A 23,621-nucleotide genomic window follows, 5' to 3' on the forward strand; every position below is an offset into this window, starting at 1 on the left:
TTGTTTATCCATCTGCATGTTGTCATGTTGCTCATGTTATCTACGAGCGTGATTTCAATATAAAATTTCTGTTGAAGCGATTTTCTTTCTTTATGGTTGCACCACTCACATATAATGATAGCACTCAGCATGTATGTACAGAATGTCAATTTTATATGCATGCAAATAGATGCATTTCATGAAAACACTCAAAATAATAATGTTTATTATTATATGATTTTGTTTCGTTTTCTATAATATCATTCGAATTATTAAGTAAATTGTTTAAAAATGCACAGTTTTACATAATAAAATAAATTGCCCTCATCTTATATGTATTACAAATTTCGAAAGAGGATCTCAAGAAATTGTAGACATGTGGTCCCATGGTGTAATGGTTATCACTCTGGACTCTGAATCCAGCAATCCGAGTTCAAATCTCGGTGGGACCTGTGTCATTAATGCGGTGTAAGTACACTGGTGACGATAATACACTATTTTTTTATAAAAGCGACACCCTTGAAACACAGGCACCACTTTGCATGCCACCCGTTTCTTTTTCACATTTCTCTATTGTATTCACGCAGTTCTGGTTTTTTTCACTGTCGTTATATGTTAGATAGATAAATTCTCGTCTTCTTTCTTTTCTTATGCGAGGCCAAACAAAGTTTCAGAGTCGTATTATTATTTAAAAATATCACGCGTGATGCAAACAACAAACTATATTATTAGTCTTTAAAATAGCGTGACGTTAACAAACAACTATGAACGTTTAGTGTGTGAAACTGTTTAACGAGACGATAGATGCGAAAAGGAAGTATGAAATCAACACGACACAGAAAAGTCGCTAATGTGTGTCCATAGCAGTTTATCAAACGAACCGAAGTTAACAATATTCAAAGTCAAGATAACATAAATTTGTAACAAAGAGAAACTTTCTACATACAGTACCTCTATTCTGAAATCATACGCGTCTTCAATTAGTAAAATGCTCTACCAATAAAATACAAAAATTCAAATCGAAGCTATTCTCACAACGACCCTTTCACGTCGTGTGGTATACTAGTTGAATTCAAAAGTATAATAAAGCAAAAATCGGCTAGGTGTTCTTTAATGAGAGAGGGAATACACAGTGAGGTCTCGTTGGACAAGGGCATTTTGAACTTCACAGATTTAAAGCGTGAGATGGAGACTTTAGCGAAAATAGTTCGACACATGAAAACTCATGCGTATTATTCATTTTTATGACCAATGAAAAAAATGTATAATATTTGAGCTGAAAGGTGTAATATATCAATTTTTTAAAACAAATCTACTCCAACAAGCTTTGTAATACTGAGAAGAAACGTCGAAACGCATATCGTAAAGCTGCGAGGCCAAACGTGAAGGCTCAAAGCACTAAAGAGCAGAATTATACCTGATCTACATTAATAGACTGTTATGAAATTGAGATTTTATTTGAATCCCCTCATTGGCACTACGGTATATCAACGGACATACCATTTTAGAAACCGGATATCGATGCTAGTGGCGGTCTGAACTCAATTGTTCTTGGTGCAGCTTAATCACAAATATTTCTTTTGCAGAAGTAGATGTTTGTTTGTTTTTGAATTTCGCACAAAGCTGCTCGAGAGTAATCTGTGCTAGGTGTCCCTAATTTAGCAGTGTAAGACTAGAGGGAAGGCAGCTAGTCATCACCATCCACCGCTAACTCTTAGGTTACTCTTTTACCAACGAATAGTGGAATTTATTTTCACGTCTGAAAGGGCGTGGCCCGGCATCGCCTAGAGCGTAAGGCGTGTGACTCATAATCCGAGGGTCGCTGGTTCGCGCCCGTGTCGCGTTAAACATGTTCGCCCTCCCAGCCGTGGGGTCGTTATAATGTTCGGTCAATCCCACTATTCGTTGGTAAAAGAGTATCCCAAGATTTGGCGGTGGGTGTTGATGACTACCTGCCTTCCCTCTAGTCTTACACTGCTAAATTAGGGACGGCTACCACAGATAGCCCTCGAGTAGCTTTGTGCGAAATTCCAAAACAAACAAACTGAAAGGGCGACAATGTTTGGCGCTATGGAGATGCGAACTTGTGACCCTCAGATTATGAGTCGCACACCTTAACACGCTCTGCCATGCCGGGTATCCGGAGTTAACTGCATTTAAAGTCAAGATAACATAAATTTGTAACAGACAAACTTTCTACATTGAGTACTTCTGTGCATTACTCGGCTGCTTTTGCTGTCTACGAGCGTGATTTCACTATAAAATTCCTGTTGAAGCTATTTGTTTTCCTTATTGTTTCATCACTCACACTCTTCAGATTCATGGCGTAAGATCGAGACTTTTTCTAGAATAGTATACATGTAAACACGTGTGTTTTATTTATACTGATAACTAATGAAAATATAAGAGTATGTCACTTTAACTGAAAGTTGTAATTCATCAATTTTTTATTTCAACAAGTCTGGTTCAACAAGCTTTTCAATTTTCAGTGGGAACGTGAAACGAATAATAAAGCTGCGAGGTCAAGTTTTAATGAATAAAACAGTAAAGAGCAGAATTATCCCTTGTCTTCAAGTCTAGACATCCATGAAATTTAGATTTTCTTTCAATCTTTTCAAATGTTCTACTCTATGTCTTCGGACTTAGAATGCTTGTTACAATCGTAGTTTGTGTTGCTTAATTACAAACTTTCATTTTAGCGAACTAAAATATGTGAACATTTCCATGGTTCCATTTAAAATTTCGATTGTATTTTTGTCGTCAAAAAGATTTATTAAAACCTTTTATATATCCTTTAACTGCATACACATGTTGAGTGATGCAAAACGAAAGCAGCGTTTTTGTTAGAAATTAAGCATAAAACTACCTTAATGGCGATATTGCGTTTTAAGCACACAGAATTGTAAACTAGTTATCTGTTGCATAGTTTTAAGGTAATATTTTGTTCAGTGTATTAATTTTTATTATTCTCATATTAGGAGAACCTTTACCTATTCCATCTTCTCGTCTAACAATACTTATCTCACACCTCTCCAATGTATAACTCAATTGGATCATAACAGTTTTACCTCTTCATCTTAAGTTACAAGTGCTTTGTCTTACGAAATATATCTAGGATCCATATAAACACAAAAAGCTTTTGTAATTGAGCAAAAGACGACAATTTCAAGGGTTGTGCTTACTTATCAGTGTCAGATTGATAACCTCGCTGAAGGAATAGGGCCTTTATACTTTCATACATTTGTAATTTCAAGCACTGAGTACCACATTATAATAAACCTCGAAGTTAAGGTCAATTTAATGTTTTCGAAATAGTTAATAATAATAAACGGAGATTTGATTACTATTCTTTGACCGAGGTAAAATAAGTAGCGTACTTCCCTTGTTATTTGGCTTTGTGATTATTTATTAATAAACTTGCTTGCTTGCTTACTTTATAGAGCATCGCCACTGTTAGACTATCTCTTGTGTATACCTCGAGGAATCGACATCTAGATTTTAGGTTAGAGTCCGTTGACGTAATGTTGTTGTCCCACACGGGTACGCAAGTTTTACACAATATATTCTAAATACGTTTGCAATTCACATTAATTTCAATATAAACTTCCATCTTACTCTTCCTTGCAATTTCAAGACTTCAGTGAAATACTCTATTCTTGATTTTACTTTCGTCAAACATAATTGTCAAAAGTCAGTTTTATGTAAAATTAAGAAATGCATCACATTTTGACAAGTGATGTTTTGTTCAGTTGTTTTTATAAGAATGTTGAAAGAGATATGGTTTCTCTAAAAATTTAAATTTCTACTTATTTTCACTTATTATTACCTAAGGTAATATATATTAATTGTTTAGAATCCCAACAAATTGAGGAGTTCAATGAGTTTTATTTCACTGAATATATATATATATATATAGTAGTAATAATACAATCTTGATAAAAAAGCTAACGAATAAAATATTTTATCAAAAATAAGAGTAAATGGTGAATCACAAATAAGGAACTCAAGCTAGCTTTATTCAGTAACTCATGTATACTAGAAACAAATCTGACTGTGAAACAATATTAAACATACATTTTAAAATATTTGAAATCTTTGCATGCCAAAAAATATCCAGTCAATTAAAAACCTGAGAAAAGCACTGTAAGTTTTATATGTTAATTACAGAAAAAGAACATTAAACTGAAATACATTTACAGATCTTTTCTTACGAAAGTCTTAGTTTAATAAACTGCTTATTATTTTCGAAACATACAGAGAGAGCGGGGACACTCGATTTTGACTCTATACCAATCCTCTTAAAGACTAAGGAATAATTTTGAAAACAAGAAACATTTCATCTTTATTGCAACAAATGTTAAATAGTTGAATGAATCATGTAACAATAACTTTATTAATGTAATTAACACTGAACGCTATTTCAAATCATGTGAGATGCAGTTCTTTTCCAACAACTAATGTACTTTGGTTTCCACACATATTGAATACAAATTGTAAAATGTGAATGCCAACATACAACTCTTATCAACTTCTGTACCATATATGTTATGAAATTATATCGAATTTATTCTACAATTGAAAGAAAGGGCAATATATTTTAATACACTGAAACTATATAAATGTTTTTCAATGAAAAATAAATGTCGCAATTTTACTTGAAAAGGTCTTTTATTTCATGTTTTCAGCAAACTAATGCCTCTATATTTTATGGTCGAGAGAAGGCTAAATTATCTTGTTACTGAAGAAGATATATACTATTTCATATTCTCCCCTTTCACAATGATGAGCAGTACTTAAAAAGATATCTTAGCAAGCAGAATTACAATGAAGTAACTGATACATCAAAAACCTTAGAAACCTTGTTAGAAGTAAATTGAATAACTAATGTATAATTCATTAATTTCTTTACAATGCACTTTAATAATTAAAAACTGAGTAGTTACTGTAAAATTAACTTTATCAACAAAATCTTCAAAATGGTTAAAGATGTACAATCAGAATAATTACATCAATATCATTAATAAGGTTGTTACTAAGACTTTTTAAAATGCAGATTCAAAGAATAACATTATATATTCAGTCTTAAGAAAAATCTATTGCTGCATAATTACATTATCTACAAACTAAATTGTATATGCTTACTTATATGTCAGTACTATCGGACTCAAAAAGTATCAATGTTTAAAAAAAGTTCAGAAAAAGATGATTGGTTTTAAGCCAAGTACAAAAATGATACCTGTTATTAAATAATGAAAACTTATAATTACATCAATATCATTAATAAGGTTGTTACTAAGACTTTTTAAAATGCAGATTCAAAGAATAACATTATATATTCAGTCTTAAGAAAAATCTATTGCTGCATAATTACATTATCTACAAACTAAATTGTATATGCTTACTTATATGTCAGTACTATCGGACTCAAAAAGTATCAATGTTTAAAAAAAGTTCAGAAAAAGATGATTGGTTTTAAGCCAAGTACAAAAATGATACCTGTTATTAAATAACGAAAACTAGAATAACTCAAACACGAAATATAACCCAAATGTGCCCAACAATTTAGGGTATCAACAAAATTTCAATTGTAAGGTTTATTTCAGTTATAAACTTAAACTAAGTTTAATAAAATAGGCCATTATTGTTTGCAATGCTTATCATTAAATATTGAAACAGCCCTTTGAAACAACTTCTGTAAATTGTAAATAAAGAAGAGCTTAATTTCAGTTCTTTATATCAACTAATCACAAACACTGAACATAATTCATTACACAAACCTTGCTTGTACAAAATGAACATAAACATTCAAATTTACATGTATCTGTAGTTCATTACAACACACATACAAAATTGAACCACTATTTTAATACTATCTTACTTAATACTATCATAATGGAAAATGTGATTGTAATAAAGGGTGATACAAAAAATATTGAAAAAGTAAAGAAAATCAGCATGTCACGCTACAAAAATTACAAGTGTTAAAGTATGCACACTACAATACTGTAACTGTAAAATATTTTATTATAGATTACTTATGACCATAAGAGAGCATAATTTTGTAGAAAAAAAAACTATTGAATTAAACCTGTATAAAATTACCTGCTAATGTCAATGAAGATATTTTAGCTTTGCAAAAAAAAAAGTCACTGGATGTCAGAATGTCACACTTATTATTCATTTACAGCATCCATTGGTTTAGGAAATACTAAGGTCTGGACTGTCTACCTCAAGCATATGTTCACAAACTGATACAAAGATTATAAGAAGTCCATAATTTTTATTTTGCACATAACAAGTGAAAGGTTCAAGTTACCAGTCATGCATAACTTTAAACAAATTTAATGAATTAACAAACATGGGGTATTGACCAAGAAAACTACTCATAAAAATTTTTGGCAGACATCTTAGGTACCTCCCCCCTCCCATATTGAAATAGTGCTAAAGAAATGCTCATTTGTTTGTTTGTTTTTAATTTCATGCAATGTTACACAAGGGTTATCTGCACTAACTGTCCATAATTTAGCAGTGCAAGGTTAGAGGGAAGGCAGGTAGTCATCACCATCCATTGCCAACTCTTGGACTACTCCTTTCCGAATGAATAGTGAGAATGACAATCACATTATGACCCTCAGATTACAAGTCAATTGCCTTAACCATCTGACCATGCTGGGCCTGTTACTAATGCATAACTGCAACATTAATAAATAAAAGATTAACTTCAGCACTCCTTCAATGAATAACATATGAAATATTATAACTGTAACAAAAATTCTGTTGTACAGTTACTATTTAGGGTATGGTAAAACAACAATGACTTAAAGCACTATGTATGGGTAAATGTGTATAATGATAATTTTGACTAAAGTTTAATGGTTGGAGCTTTAGGGGATTAGATGGTCTCCTAAAGCTCTGGTGTTGTACATGTTCTCAGACAATATATATTCCAAGCCATTTTGTGAACTTTCAGAATCCACACTTAACTTGACTACAATTTTGTTTTTCATGACGTGATGAACACATACATATCATGACTGAGTAACATGAAGTTAACGCTTTTAAGTTACAGAACTACAGCATGCAAGTTTGCCTAAAGTATTAGGTCTTCAAGAAATTAATGTTGCATTTTGGACCATTTTCATTAATCACCCCCAATAAACAATATATACAAAGCCAACATTAATCAAAGAAAAGGGCCATGCATACTCTAATTACTTATAATGATGGCACACAACAAAACACAGATTCAGTATGTAATGCTGTTTGAATATAAGAAGGAAAACAATGCCTCTGTAGCCACAAAAATTATCAAAGAAGTTTATGGAAATGTTTTGAACGTTTGTTATTGTCAACAATGATTCAGCAAATTTCATTCAGGTGACTTTAGTCTTAAAACCTTTAATGGCAAGGGCTGACATGTTGGAATTGATATTGATGCTCTGAAGATGCTTGTTGAATCTAATCCAAGGAAACAAGCTCATTAAATGGCCCTGATTTTTCATGTTTCATATGAAACAATATGTAAACATCTAAGAAATATTGGAAAACACAATAAAGGATGCCTCACAAACTCTTCAATGATCATCATTTCCAACACAAATGTTGCTTTGTCTCTTCTGGCACCTAATGCACGGTGAACCATATTTAGACAGAATTGTCACAGTGATGAAAAATGGAATCTCTATGCCAATATTAAATGCCAGAAACAATGGCTCCATCCTAGACAAAAACCACTTCTTACTCCAAAATATGGACTCCATCTGCAAAAAGTAATGTCTTGCATTTGGTGGGAGATCAAAGGGGTAATTCACTGCAAATTCCTCAATCCAGAGAATTATAGTCAGCAATTGGAACATTTATATCATGTTCTTCATCAGAAACACTCTTCACTCATCAATTTGAAAGGTGTTTTTCTTCACAACAATAGACAACCAGATGTTGCATGTTTGACACAAGAAAAGATTATGAAGTCAGGTTAGGACGTTCTCCCCTAGCCACCATATTCATATTCTCCAGATATGGCACCATCACACTATCATCTTTTTCCATTAACAACCTGATTATAAGCATCATCACTAAAAATGGAGATTATTTAATAAATGTTTTGTTTTGATATATAAGATGTTTTTTTAATCTAAAAAAAGCAACATTAATTTCTTGATGACCTAATACTTGTTACACTGTACTTACTAATGCAAATTTATTTCTTATATTTCGTTTTCATCAATAATGTATACAAACCAAACAGAAAGTATACATTCCAGCTCTTGTTTTTTTAAATGTTGCAGCTTTTCCATACAAGTCACTGGAATCCAATTGAGATTAATTACATACAAGACATTGTATTTCCATATCTGATACAGATCATTTATATCTTTAAAAAATTATGACAAATAGTCACAAAAATGCATTAAGAATATTATTGTTGACTTTGTTATACAAGAACAAGCAGATAAAAGTGTAAAAGGCAGATAAATGCTAGGAAATGACACATACATGCACACACAGACAGTATACATTTGTTACAGCTTCATTTAAGGTTATAACATATCGCTCATAAACAAATGTGCTAACACAAAAAGTGAAATTCAACAACAGTGTACCACAATAAAAAAAATGGCATATATGTACTTTTGTGTGTGTGTATTTTATTCCACTCAAAAGACTTGAGGATTAAAGAGTCTGGCTTATTTTGGTATGGCAGACTGGGGGAGAGATTTAGAGTATAGAATAAAATATGGAATGAAGAAAAATCTAATTTTTAAACTGCAAAGCTGCCTGTGAGCTTTGTGTCTTCTTTCAGGACTTGTGGTCATGAGAGATGTTTTCACTGCAACTAGATTCACTGCTAGCATCACTACGGAGATCCTTCACCTGGATGATGAAATAAAAACCTATTTATATTTCATTACTTCAACAACAAATCATCAGCTACAAGTATCTAGAAATCATACGAAAAAGATTTCAATGGTGTTCTTTTCACATGGGAATTGTGTTAACAAGAGCTACCACACTGTAAGTATATTGAGCAAAAACTGCACATGAGATCAGCTTATTATCACTATTACATAAAAAATCACACTTTTCCATGAATAACATACAAGATATTCTAGCCAGGGTAATAGTATAATTTCATGCATGAAGTATCATTTATTTAATCAACTACACACCTTAACAGCAGGATGTTTTTTTTTTTAAGACATGTATGGTATCATACATACCAAGCTACTATAGAAAACAAATTTACGAATAAAAGTTAACATTTCCCTAAACTGATAATGTATTTCCAATAATACTTACCTCCACTGATACTATGGCTATTTATCAATATTGGCTTTCCTTATCTAAGGTATTGGTTTTGCATGCTCTAGTCTTTTATACCCCTGCTCCAGTCTTTTATACTCTCACCTAAATGGCCTCGATAACATCAATTTGCAAATTTCTCCTTCCTTGTCAATGCACTCTCTACCTTGATACTGTGCATGAGTACCTCACACAGAAAATGTAATAACTTTTTTGAGATTTACTTATTTCAAGTCACTAACAGTGACTTTTAGTGGGTAGGAAAGGCAGGAGAGTGTCAGCAGAGGTAAGTATTATCAGAAACACATTTTCAATTTAGGAGATTGTTAATTTCCAAAACACACTTACCATTATCTGCTGAAAATAGTTAAAATCCCACACTGAGAAGGTGGAGGGACCAATCAGGTATGATCCATACAGAAAATGTCTGCATGAAACAGAGATGTACAAAGTCAAACGTGATAAACAAGTGGGAGAACCACATTACATCCAGAAAAGGTATGCTCTTTACCCAGAACTCAGTTCCTGTATCAAAGGCAGAAGAGTACACAAATAATCATTATAGGCCAGCCCCAGCTGGATAACTGAGATTCCACAATTTGGGGTTGGAATTACGTAGCGAGGAGTATTGGACCCCAATGTAATATACAGATATACATTTGACTGAATCCCAAACAGTAGCCATAAAGTGATGTGTTTTGCAGAAATGGAATCTAAAAAAAAGTAAGCAACACCGAAATGGACAAACTTTTTGCTCCACCTGAAGAAGTCCAAAAGGCAAGACCCCAGGCTTAGAATGATGGGATAATGTATGCCTCATTCAACCACAGCAACAGAACTCATTCAGTCTGAAATTATGAACATTCATCCTCACTCCCTAACCAAATGGACAAGAAGTATTCCACTTGCCTCTGGAATTATAGAAAGGATTTGGAACACTGTGCTCAACCATAAACCTATGATGGGACCACTTTGTATTCAAAATAACGAGGAGGTACTGGACCTCCTTCTATAAACAATATATACAAAACCAACATTAATCAAAGAAAAGGGCCATGCACACTCAAACTGGATAGTGCAGTGTTAAAAGTAGAATCCCATGGAGGCTGGTGTCATTCCTACTGACATTTGTGGAAAACATCTATGAACCTAAGTAAGAGGGCCTCCAACTTCTCCCTCTTCTCCAAGAGTGGAGGAACACACTCTAACGCTTTGACTAGAAACTGGGTGTGGGAAGAACTCTCTAGCCTCACTAGCAGAACCTGGAAGGTACTGTGTGTTGGGGAACCTGAGGAACAGTGCTCTGCAACCCAGTTTATTCAATCAATGCTCAGCAGCTACAGGTAGCATCTCCTTTAGCTTTACTCATGATAGTCCATGAATGGTGGTCCATGATAATAAGGTAATACCATTTGGTAAGCACCTAGATGGTCTTATGGAACACCTCAATTCTACAGAGCCTGTTGTAACCAGTAATAAGAATAATCAAATTAGTTGCTAATGTAGAACTAAAATGATAAAAGCTCACCTGTTTGGGCAACACTTGCTACAGAATGGGATCTATCAAAACAAAATGTAAGGGGCCCTAGAAGAAAACAGAAAAAAGAGAGAGAGACAAGATGGTAAAAAAAATACCCCCTCCTCCCCATAATCCAGCAAATGTTGTTAAAACAGCCGTGGAGGGTAGTGGAAAGCTCTCAGAAAAAAGCTGCCATATCATGTAAAGAACATGAGAGAAAGGTATTGGAAAAAGTGTGAAAAACAGCCCATAAAAAAGTCCCTCACTGGATAAATGAAATGGGCAGCAAGATACGTCAATATGCTAAATCTGAGGGGACGTAATTCAGAAAATTCCTTATCTGTAACAACCAGAATACACAATATGGATATTTGTGAATCCACCTCTAAGGAGCTGGGGAAAATCTTGAGAAACTAAATGGTACCAATGAATATGTATCCATACAATAACTACATAGAATAAATGAAGACATAGTCTTCAATATCACCATAAAATGAAGTAAAAGAGAGTCACATAGCACCTCCAGGCTTGACAGACCAAAACAAATTATCAGATTACAAATGATTCCAAAGGTGAGAAATAGATGGCTAAAAAATTGTGAAGAGAGACTATCCCCTATTTTGGTTGCAAAAAACTTAGAAGGAAAGGACCTATCAGGGTGTAGTAAGACCTAAGGGTAGGAAGAAAGAGTCTTACATGTACACAAACAACTCCAACTTATGACATCCCCATGCCAGCATCCAAGGTGATACCTGGTATGTGAGGTTCATGAAACAAATGGTTGTTAAGAGACGATGTAATACCACTCTAATATCCTAGTAAGTAAATGAAAAAGCCATTTGGAAAGAATGCTGAATAGCACTGTGGAATCCAAAACCTTCAGGTGTTTAGAATAACTAAGAGCAATTGAAAAAGTTTCCTGAACTAAACCAACATAGACCAAAATGAAACACAGGTTGAAACAAAGTATGGTGAACACATTTGGTAAAGTGGGTACAAATTCCTTGCTAGTCACACCACAGGTAACTTTTGACAATAAACCCTAATAAGCTTGGAAAAGTCTAAGTGTTGAATGTGCAACTGAGGATGTCTCAAGAAACATAACCAAAGAGACTAGCTAATCTGGATCTATCAACAACTCACAATTAGAGGACTAAAACATAGTCAGATCTCTAAGTAACAGATGAATTGGTGTAAAAGTAAAAAAGAGGAGTCCCATCCAATCGGGATTGAATGGATCTTCCACCCAAGCCTAGGGATGAGGAGCTAGAAACTCCAAAGTTTACAGTGGAGAATCAATGATTGACCATTGGAGACCTGAACTGAGAGCAAATCTATCAGAAAACTACATGATGGAGAATCCATCCACACAGGAGGAAATGAGGAATGAGATTGACAATCTAGGAAATTCATCACCTCAAGAAAAAGGCAAATCAAGAGGCTAATATGAGAAGAATAAGCTCCATAGGGAAAGAATCAAATTTCAAAATCAGTCCTGAAAATGCATGTCATCATGACAATAAATCTGAGAGTCTACTGTGGAATGGATGTAATGTCTCAAAGATATTCCCTTGCAAGAAATCTAGATTTAGCACTATTACCTGTTGAAAAATGAGAAAATCTAAATTACTGATGTACAAGAAAGATTCATCCTCCATTCATATACCCTGGATTACCTGACACACCTTATCTCTAAAGGGAAGTATTTGTGAAGAGAAAAGGTCAGGACAGAGGGACAGTAGATATTTACACACACACAGAGGAATATACACACACACACACTAATGGTAAAGTTATTCAAGCGAATTATTCAAGGTGCTGCTTTTGATGAAAGACTGAAAGATTCAGTCTAATATATCATGTCTAATTTAGTTGGGTTTTTAAGAAAATTATAATTATACAAAAATCCACAAGCTAGCGTGAAAATCACAATCCATTACAGAATGACACATAACACTTCATCTTGTTGAGGAAAAGCAATTACATTGTCTAAGTAACACACTTGTATACAATACCAGAATAGAGGATGCATTGATGAGAGTGGAAAGATTTGCAAATTAGATATTACCAATGCCTTTTAAGTGGGGCATAAAAGACTGAAGCATGCAAGACCAATGCTTAGATAGATAAAGACAATGTTGAAGAATAGCTATAACATCAGCAGATGACAAATGTGTTTTGGAAATAAATTTGTAAAATTCAATCTTTGTTTCAGATATAAAAACACAACTTAAATAATTTTATTTTTTGAAAACAATTATTTCTAAGTAAATGACAAATGGGTTCACATTCCAAATTATTTCAAATAAGAAACAACATTTTCAGATGAAGAAAAATAATGATAAAAGATTGTTTAAATTATTTAAAAAATAACATCTGTGTAAACCATTTACCTACAATTAAAAAGAATACAGCATTAAACTTATAATTAGGATCTTTAAGAACAAGTCCCTGTTTTTAATAACTATTTATCATGGAATGATTTTCACAATGTATTCCTTTTAATTATAAATAAATAAATTATTTATTAATCTGCCTAAATTAAAGAAGTTTAAACTTACTCCTTTGCTAACTGCTTGAAAAGCAATTCTCAAAATAATCCAACTCCAGACTAGATGAAGAATTTGAAGACCACAGAGTAAACCATTAAAAATGTAGTATGCTGGAAACATGTCAATTATAGCTACAGCTTCGAAGAGGGTGCTGTAAATAACTCTGAAATGAGGATGTACACCTGATATTTTTATTGATACAAAAATATCTGGGTTTGAAATTAATTATATTTTAATTATCTTAATACTCCTGTATTTATAAAATCTTTTTCCTTATGTATCAGAAATTAAAAAAAAAGTGAAAAGATTTTTATCACAAGAATAAAGGTAATATGTCGTAAATAAATCATTTTCACCTTGGATGAACAATTGTATATTTGCAGAAAAATAAAATGTATTTAACTAAGAAATCTTAAGAGTTCCAATGCATCACGAAGTATGCATTAGCAGACAAACACACACTTAATAATTAAAATCAGCTTTCTGCAAAGTAACTATACATGTTTCAAGTATAAAATGAAAGAAATATCATAATAGTTTCTTTCTGCTGTGACTTGATCCACAATACAGAATATCTATGTGTATGTGTGTGAAAACAATAAACACCACAGCATAATATTTTAACAACAAAGAAACCTATGTTTTAGTTGCAAGATATTTCAAGCACAGTGAACACTCTTCCTCTAGTGCACTAAAGCCTTAAAAATCAAAATGAACTACAAGTTTAATTCTTTTATACTATATACACCAATACCAAGAATAATAAAATACTGATTTAAAAGAAAGGTGAAAAGACAAGTTTAAAAACTGAGGGCAAAAAGTAACTAAACTGGTAACAGAAATGAATACTTACAACTAAATTTCCTAAAGATATGCAAAAATGTTATCCAACAGAAATGTATATGATATGAGGAACATAAATTTGCTTTCATTTACCAACTATGTATCGCAACAAAAAAGACCTTATATGTACAAGAAAAATGAAAGATAAAAATCAAGGTCACAAAAAAACAAAATGTGCCAAAAATACTGGAAATGTCTTTTGCAAAATGTTCAATTCCTTACCATCCTATAAATTGGAACTTCATGAAGGATAAGAGTAACACACTTCTGTTTTGAACAATACTAGGATAAGTATGGTAAATCTATTGTGGCTAGTATTTGAAATCCTCTTCACCCCAAAAAACAAAAACAACAGAATTATGAATATGGCAGAGTTTAGTGTGTCCTGTCTGAAGAAATATTTACTAGACATGCATGAAGATTGTTATAAAAACAAGTGATAGAATGAGTATTTTCATGAATATTATGTTTACAAAATAAAAATTAGATAAAAATAGAGGTCATATAATAACCAAACATGCAAAAGGTTTTTATATGATATTAAGTCAACATTTTTATCTTCCTCCTCGTAATTTCATAATCATGTATAAAACTCTTCTGTCAGATAAAGCAACACAATTTATAACCATGCAAGAACCACCCCCCTCCTTTCCTTACAAGTGAATATGGTTTATTACCATGTCAGAATCCACTTTGTTGAATGGGAGAATGATTCCTAATCATGCAAGAACCCCTTCATTAGGTGAGGAAATATGATTCATAATCATGCAAGAATCCCTCTATTCGATGAGGAAATATGTATCATAACCATGCAGTAACTTCTTCCATTAGATGAGGAAATGATTTATTACCAAGCAGGAACCCCTTCTGTTGGATAAGGAAGTAATTCATAATCATGCAGGAGCCCCTTTCATTGGGTGAAAGAGTATGATTCATAACCGTGCAGGAACCCCTTCTGTTGAATGAAGATATATGAAATACCTGAAAATGAAAATTTTAACCATTCATCTAATTTTAAAACAAAATTTAAAACATCTGTCAACATAAGGGTTCTAAGATTTGTTTTACTTTGAAGCCATTTTGAAGTTTTTCAATCACTTTAAGTATGTGAAGTTTTCACATAATAAATATATTTAAAAAATTAAGTTGTTTTCATTCTAGCCACCTTTATCCTTTGTTATTCTCTTGAGATAATACTTGGTCTGACCATGGAGGAAATAGCTGTAAACTTAATTTTGTTTATGAATGTAAACAGTAATTCCCTCCAGTGGTAGATCAGATCATATCTAAGAGGTTAAAATCCCCCTTACATTTCAATGAGATTTGCAAACAGTGACATAAGTGGTGCTCATTCCTTGATACAGAGAGTATAATAGTATTTCATTTGTAACACTCGATCACTTAGTTATTTCTCTTTCTAATCTCACACCCCCAGTCTGTTAAGTGAAACTTAATTTCCTTCTATTTCATAAGTTCTTACAAGAGCTTAGACAAAACATTTTCAAGTAAAAGCATTGTCCTTTACCAAATACACTTATTCAGCTTTGATTGTTTGTAAGTTCAAATAAAATTTTGTTTTCACCGTGTTTTTTACACTGGTTCAATCTCTTTCTTTCATAAATGTAATCACAGTCATGAAATTCAGAATTACTTGTTAATAAATATTTTGTCAAACATTTCATTATTCTGCAGTATTGGGGGAAAACAGTCTTACCCAAAAAAACCACTCAGGTATGAAAATTGCTTGATAAAACTTATAACAGCTAACAAAATAATACACTTTGGCCAAAGGACTGGGCTGTGATGACATGTTCACTCAAAAACAAAAGTTTCCTAGTGCACTTATGTCCACAGTACACTGTTGCATCTACCACATGTTCTAATAACTTTAATGAACTCAACCTTTGAATGTACATATAAGTAAACATGTATACCCATATGTATGTATAGGGTGGTTTATAAAGTCTTGAATTAAGCTCAGTTTATGTTCTGTTAGGCACAAAATTGCACAATGGGCTATCTGTACTGCAAATGTTGCACAGAGTGAAATAAGAATTTTAATGTTGTAAAGCTCTCAAGTTTACTGCTGAGCCATCCAGTTCAGAGAGGTATAAGTCAAACACAATGTTATAAGAGCCAGGTTTTTGTGGTATCTGTCCAATTTGTGCTTCATAATACTTTGTGTACAACCATATTATTACAATTTAAAACTTTTTTAGAACTCAACATTAATCATCTAAAAATTTAACTGTTAGTTTTAAATATTTTGACATTTTTAATGGTAATATCAAATTATATTAGTTCTAATGGTTGAAGTTTTTTTGGAAAAAGAAACCTTTGAAATTCTCAGTTTCCAGTTATGACTCAAAGAGAAACTAGAGGGAATCACAACTGATAGTGTACAACTTTGTTTAGACATTTTAACCAATTTTTTAAACCTAGTTGCAATTTGTAGAAACTGTGAATGGTGTTTATCTTTCACACAAAATGCTGGGTAAGAGGCTTAAAACCTGAGAATAAAAATACCCTTGTGAAATTCCAAGATACAATGAAACTGAAACATTGCATTAGTGATGAATCATGTTCTACATCACATGAAACCTGTACTCTTCAGAAATTTAACTCAATCTGTATTATCATATCTGAACTACACCCATCTGAACAAAGTGCAAGACATATACACACATTCACAATTATGGTTAATAAATGATATAATTTTCATTCAATTGATTGTTGGTAGAAGCTATTATAGCAATTGAAAAATTTTAAGTAAAACTGAAAAACAGCTCCAAGAATCACACCTAAAAACACATGCAAAGGAATAATAATTATTACAAAATATAGTAAACATAATGCAGCTCATTATCCAAGTTATTACAAACAAAATGCTGCAAATACATGTATTAAACAGAGCAGGCAATTTATACATATTTTTGACTTCTGGGTGTTAACAAATAAGTACCACAAATTGACAGTATAAAGTACTGTAGTACACTTATACAAATTCTTCAAGAGAATTTATATAAAAATCAGTCACACACACACAAAAACAAACCATGCTCTGAAGCATCCACCATCATCATTATCCAATTCTGAGAAGTGGCAAATCCATCAATTATAAGAACTTCTAAGTGTAGAAATAGAAGTGTGTATAACAATATACTAGAAACACTACATCTGCTCTATCCAGTGCCAATGAAGCTTGTCAACCAATATCAGAGATCTTCAGACATAGTAGAGACTCAGATGCTTTTCTTATTTTTCTTTTTTTAATCAGCAAGTTGCTTGGCAACAACTGTTACAGTGTGAAGTGGATTAAGTTGGTGAATTCTAATTTTAATCATATAATCAGTTTGTGATGACAAGAAACCCACTTGAAGTAAAAATATATACTAATAAAGTAGAGAACAATGTTTCAAACTTCCTAGTTCATATTCAGGTTAACAAAAGTTTTAACAAAAAACCTGATAACTTGAAGATGACCTAAGAAGGTAGAAATGTTCTTCTGTGCCTTATTATTAAAAGTGTTAACACTCATACTATTCATCCTGAGATATAATTTTACTTCAAGTGGGTTTCTTGTTATCACAAATTAATTATAATCAGTATTAGACGTTACAACATATCAGAGTTTGATTAAATATTTATAAACACTATATTATTTATTTATTTTAGCATCATATTGCCTTGGGACTTCCAAAATTCCTGAGAAATGATGTCTGAATATCACATAACAATGAGGTCTTCACATGTATGATTCCACTAGGACATCAAAAATGATGTACCAGGAGATTTATAACCCCTAGTACATGGCATACTTGTACTGTAATTGAATGAGATCGTGTTTATAAAAGATTCACTACTTCATGGCATAAGCACATCAAAGAAATTACCTACTCTGTTGTTATATGATACAAATATAACAGCATGAAATGTGAAGTTATAAATCCATATTCAGTAACAAAAACTCATACTGTTACCATGTGAAAACTGCAACTTAATTTCTCATCTCACGTTATCATTCAAAGGAACGTTATCAGAATTTAAAGATGGAAAAAACTTTAGTGTTTTTATAAATGCATAGATATTTATAGTAGGTGAAGAGATGAATAGTTCCAGGCAACCTTTCAGACTGAAAACATAATTCTGTGTTTACATCTAAAAATACTACCAAACATTAATTATTTGTAAGTGGAAATAATTACCATCAATTCCATAAGCAATTTTTCCAGAGATCCAATAATTCTAAACAACTGATCTTGTTCCCAGCTAAGCATGTATTACTCCTAAAATTACTTCTCTTTTCATGAAGGCAGCATTTGTGAACAAATAAAAATCAGACAAGGGAAGCCACAAGGACTCCCCTCTCCCAAATCATGGTGATTTTGTTCAACCATCAGCTTAAAGAGAAAAAAAGAATCTAATTCAAAAGACTGGTGTATCTGATAATGAAGAAACATGATCCACTAAAGTACAGAGAGGTGTGTGTATGTGCATGAGAGTGAGTGAGTGTGTTCAGAATACAAAACTCAAATACCTTAAATAAAACCAAGTAGTGACAAAATACAAAACAAATAAGATGTGTATCTACAATGTCCATTCAGGATTTCCACTCACCTAGCCAAACAATCCCCTTATCTATTTCAAAATTAAGAAATATCTCCTAAGCAAAATAGAAGTAACAAGAAGAAGATGAATTGCTCTAGATGAATGCCCTCCTTTTATATTGAAATAAAAAGCATTAGAAAACAGTCTTGAAGAGAGAAGTTTAAAACTATACACCATTTACCCTACACATTTTTACCAAAAAAAAAGAAGTCTGAAACCAGAACTATTCTCACAGCTCTACTGGCTAAAAAATATTCTGATATAAAAGATTAGTTTGTAATAAAAATGTCAGTGGCTAAATATAAACAGTTGAAATAATAAGGATGATTGACCCATAAACATTATAGGCCTTCTTCAAAGGCCATCAAAACCCATAGATCCAGAAAACTGAAAAACTTTAAAGATCCACAAACTTTTAAACCTACCAAGCACTGGTCCTAGAAAACTGGAATAAATGAGAAGCTGTTCAGTCATTCCTGAATGGCTTGACTGTAAAACAATAGGAAAACAGTGAAGAAGGTGCTTGGAGTTTTCCCTAAGAATATGATATAATTCAGAAAAAGTCTGATTGATGAAAATGCATCAAATAAAAAGGCACGGCCTGAATCCCTTTACTCTAAGTTGAAAATAAAAATGTTCCAAAGTACAAGAAATTATCACCAAGGAAGAATTTTGATACGTGGGGAGAGAACACACGCAAAAGTACAGTCTGTAAAAAGTGAAACCATAACAAGAATCCTCAAACCAAAAATCTTTCACAATATTAAACACCTTGTATTATTTCAAATAAAAACCCAAATATAAAGTTTGGTATCAGTTTGAATATTCACAAAAGAGTTTATTACAAACCAACAACATTTCAACTAGCATATGCACCCAATGATGACACGAGTTTGCCAAAACATTGTACATTTGTAACAGTTTGTTTCACTACATATTCAAACCATTTCCAAACTTTATTTTGTAAAAAGTGCATTCCTCCTTAAAAGAAACAAACTGTGCCTCTTAATGTGTAACACAAGTTAACTCCTCCACAAAATCAGCAAAAACACAAAATCTAACTTTAAACCAAAAGTATTCATCTGAAGGAGAGACAGGAAAAGAAGACTGGATAATCTCAATTATATACTGTGTCCACTGCACACACAAAATTAAGTTCAGAGTTCACAGTGATTAAACCCAAAAAATATTAAACTATGAAAAGCTACCTATCACATTTTCTGAAGTGTGAGCAAAAGATACAAATAAACACAAGAAACTTATACCAACAGCAGAGTACAGACAACTAAAAAACAATTTCATAAACCATTAACAGAAATTGTGACCAAGATGAAGCACAGATAAATGCCATGTAGCATTGAGATAACCAGTCTCAGAGAAATCTTAAAAGTATACATGTGAAAGGTTACAATTATGTGATGAAAAACAGAAAAATGTCCAATGAAAATGAGATTTGTAAAATATTAAATATTTCTGAAAGGTGAAAGGATAGAAGAGAAGAGTATATGGTCTAATTATTGCATAAGAGATAACACAAAGAAATAGTAAATGTAAATTACAGTTATTGTTCAATTCAAGTACTTTTATGCATTTCAACAAACTAAGGTTCAGTAAAATAAAAAACAATAAAAAAGATTTTAGTATTCATAAATCATACCTGCAAGGAAACAGTCCTAGACGAGAAACTATCCAAGCTATAGCAAAAATCAAGAACAGTGAGTCTGTTACTTGTTGGTGTCCTATGTACTTTGCCATCTTGGTCAACTGTAAGTAAAAGAACAATGTATTATATAAATACACACACACACAACACTGTTTTCAAGTTTAGGTTATATATGTACATTTCATACTAACATTCCAGAAAATAATGTTGAGTTACATTTTACCAAAAAGTAAAAACATCATTCAACAAAGAGCATGATTTAAGTGCAAAAATCATTATCAGTTGAATAAACTAGAAATAGCTGAACACCATAGTGTTTTCTAAGTTGGTTATATTAACCATGCAGTTAAACTTTATTTTTCACACCTTCTCACCTAGTTTTTTTTTCTCATGACTTTTATTATAACCTTACAATACCTAAAAATTGCCATCTATAATCAGAAATTGATGTGATGTCATTTAATATCATAGACTTTGAAATTTATGCTAGTTAGCCACTGACCCATGAAAGTTTCAATTATTTGTCTATCGTCTACCTGGAAATTGTAATTTATGCAATATTACACCAATCTTTAACATAAGCATTTTGCAAGTACAAATAAAATTATACTTTCCAGTATTTAAAAACTGCCAAGTATATTTTATACTGTAGAAAAAGTATTCTGGATTATGCTAATCTGTGAAACATACAAAGAAACTGAAAACTAATCCTATATCTAAAATATAACTTATTTACATCAATTTACATTATATTCGTTTAATAATAGATAATGATGCTTCTAAATATTAAGCCTACATTTAATCCATGTATCACATATATCAAGTTAAAAATCTCAGAATTCAGTAACAGTTCTAATGTTAGTACATGTTGACATGTATAACCTACATAACACATGTAGTAGGTCAAAAATATCACAATTTAATTACAATTCCAATGTTAGTATATGTTGCCATGTATAACCTACATAACACATGTAGTAGGTCAAAAATATCACAATTTAATTACACTTCTAATGTTAGTATATGTTCCCGTGTATAACCTACATAACATATGTAGTAGGTAAAAAATATCACAATTTAATTACACTTCTAATGTTAGTATATGTTCCCGTGTATAGCCTACAAAACACATGAAGTAGGTAAAAAATATCACAATTTAATTACAATTCTAATGTTAGTAAATGCACTGATATTTAACACTGGAAATCTATTCAGTCAAATAACTGCTGATGAACATTAACCTACTGGCCCAGTTTAAAATAACTATCAACTTGTTTACAACAATATGTGATTAATAAATATTTTAGAGTAAAGATTTTATGGCAGAACTATGTAAATGACAATATTACAGCTTTAACATACACAATTAAATCCAAAGTAAATTAATAGTGATGGCACTAATGGATAGATAATCAATTCTAGGGTATTCCAATAGAGTTGTGAAAACTCCTGCACATATTTCAAGCATGGGAATGAAAGATATAAAATATCATGCATCATACTGTTAAAAACATTCTCTGTAAACCAATATCTAATGCATTTTATCTACTTTTGCAGTAGATATACTAAATAACGATAGATTTTTCATAGTAATAGAAGAGATACTGATACAAAAAAATTAGTAATCCTACAGGATTAAAGGTTATACATCACACAAGGATAGCTAAAATAATTCTACACAGTTCTTCTGAGGCTGCATGTGACTGTGTGAATGTATTGTACCAAGTGTAGTGTTCAGACTTTTATTATTTAAAACAAGATCTAATCTGGTTCAACTGCTTGTAAAGTATAAATCTAAATCTTCTCACCTCAAGAGGAATATCAGCAAAGTCATGGATTACAAGAACAAGGGTTCCAATACGCCAGAAGTTACAGGCCCAGGAAAAACTCAGCAACATGATTGTGATTATATGATGAATAAACATCTGAAAGAAATCCTGACAATAAAGGAAATAAAATATAAATAAACACTAGAACACCTGTTCACTAATTAAATAGTGATACCTCAATACCTAACATCATATAAAATACATTTTTACATCTTACATGATGTTCTTCCCAAACTCACCATATCACAACATCTATGGACTATAATGATAAAAAACACTTCTTTAAATTACATATATATAGACACACACACACATTAATATAGTTAAAATATGTTAGAACAATAGAACTTGAGAAGGTGTGCTCTACCATTGGAGCAGCAATTTTTGAGAGCATCTCTACTTTTTGTATCAATTTGGTCTCCACTGCTAACACTGCCATAAATGTTGGAGATTTTGTTGAGAATATTTAGGTGAGTTAAGTGGAGTTTGAAATTTAAGCCCAATTCTGTTAGGAACTCTCTTGTGTTCCAATGCACACGATGGCAAGAGGTGAGAAGTCTTGTCTATGCAAGTGGCTTCACAGCTACTACATGTATAATTATACACAGCCTTATATACAACTTAGGAATGAAGGTAAAATGTCTTTAGTTCTAAAAAAGAAAAGTTACTGATACAATGTAATAATCTGAAGACAGTATGGAGTTTAATCTAAGGGTAGAAAGAGTGAGTAGATTATCAAATTGGATTTTAACAATAAGACTGTTTTCAGAGGTAAGGAATAACAAGTGTTAGAGGGAATTTGGAAAATTAATGGATATTATTCATTCAGTGAAGTTCTTTTCTAGCAAAAATGTTACGTGTTAAGTTTTCAAGTAAAGATGGAGTTCCAAGTGAAAGTTATTTCATCATGAATGAAAACGTAATCCAAGTAGATGGAGTAGACCTCACAAAAAAAAAAGAGTTAAGACTAAATTGAGTTTGAATAATTATGGGAAAAAAACTTGTAAAGCATGTGTACAAACCAGTAAGTTTTCTTTCTGTAAATGGAAGTAAAAATTCATTGTTTCATTTTTTGAACCTGAATGTTCAACATGTGCAAGTTGCTGTTTATCTTATATAATATTTTATAGTTTACTAACACAGTTCATTACATTTGTATATGAGTAACAATACTAAAGAATATATATGTAAAAATGGCTCATTTTGGTTGAGAAAATTTTTATGTAGAGGAGCGAACAACGTTTCGATCTTCTTCGATCATCATCAGGTTCACCGAAGAAGAGCAAACAATGCTGTTCGCTCCTCTACATAAAAAAAAATTTTCT

The 23,621-nt window shown here is 32.0% G+C and overlaps 1 protein-coding gene and 1 non-coding gene across 3 annotated transcripts in view; one reads left to right on the top strand and one right to left on the bottom strand.

Annotated features, from left to right (window-relative positions):
• The first annotated feature begins 359 nt into the window (after nt 1-359).
• TRNAQ-CUG (transfer RNA glutamine (anticodon CUG)) lies at nt 360-431 on the top strand. The gene has a single exon. It is a non-coding gene; the product is annotated as a tRNA-Gln (tRNA).
• Nucleotides 432-3,844: 3,413 nt separating this feature from the next.
• LOC143234196 (ceramide synthase 6-like) overlaps nt 3,845-23,621 on the bottom strand; it is a 44,847-nt gene continuing 25,070 nt past the window's right edge. The window contains exons 7-10 of one of the 2 annotated variants that reach the window (XM_076471359.1): nt 22,276-22,404; nt 20,462-20,568; nt 13,363-13,516; nt 3,845-8,853 (exon numbers count right to left, since the gene is read on the bottom strand). In XM_076471359.1, the coding sequence (XP_076327474.1) occupies nt 8,779-8,853; nt 13,363-13,516; nt 20,462-20,568; nt 22,276-22,404 (465 nt within the window). In that variant the 3' untranslated portion in view covers nt 3,845-8,778. Of the gene's footprint in view, nt 8,854-13,362; nt 13,536-20,461; nt 20,569-22,275; nt 22,405-23,621 lie in introns of both variants that reach the window. The other variant, XR_013018536.1, reaches the window with a different exon arrangement.

Source organism: Tachypleus tridentatus, chromosome 12 (assembly GCF_004210375.1).
Source record: "Tachypleus tridentatus isolate NWPU-2018 chromosome 12, ASM421037v1, whole genome shotgun sequence".
In the NCBI taxonomy this organism is placed as follows: domain Eukaryota; kingdom Metazoa; phylum Arthropoda; class Merostomata; order Xiphosura; family Limulidae; genus Tachypleus; species Tachypleus tridentatus.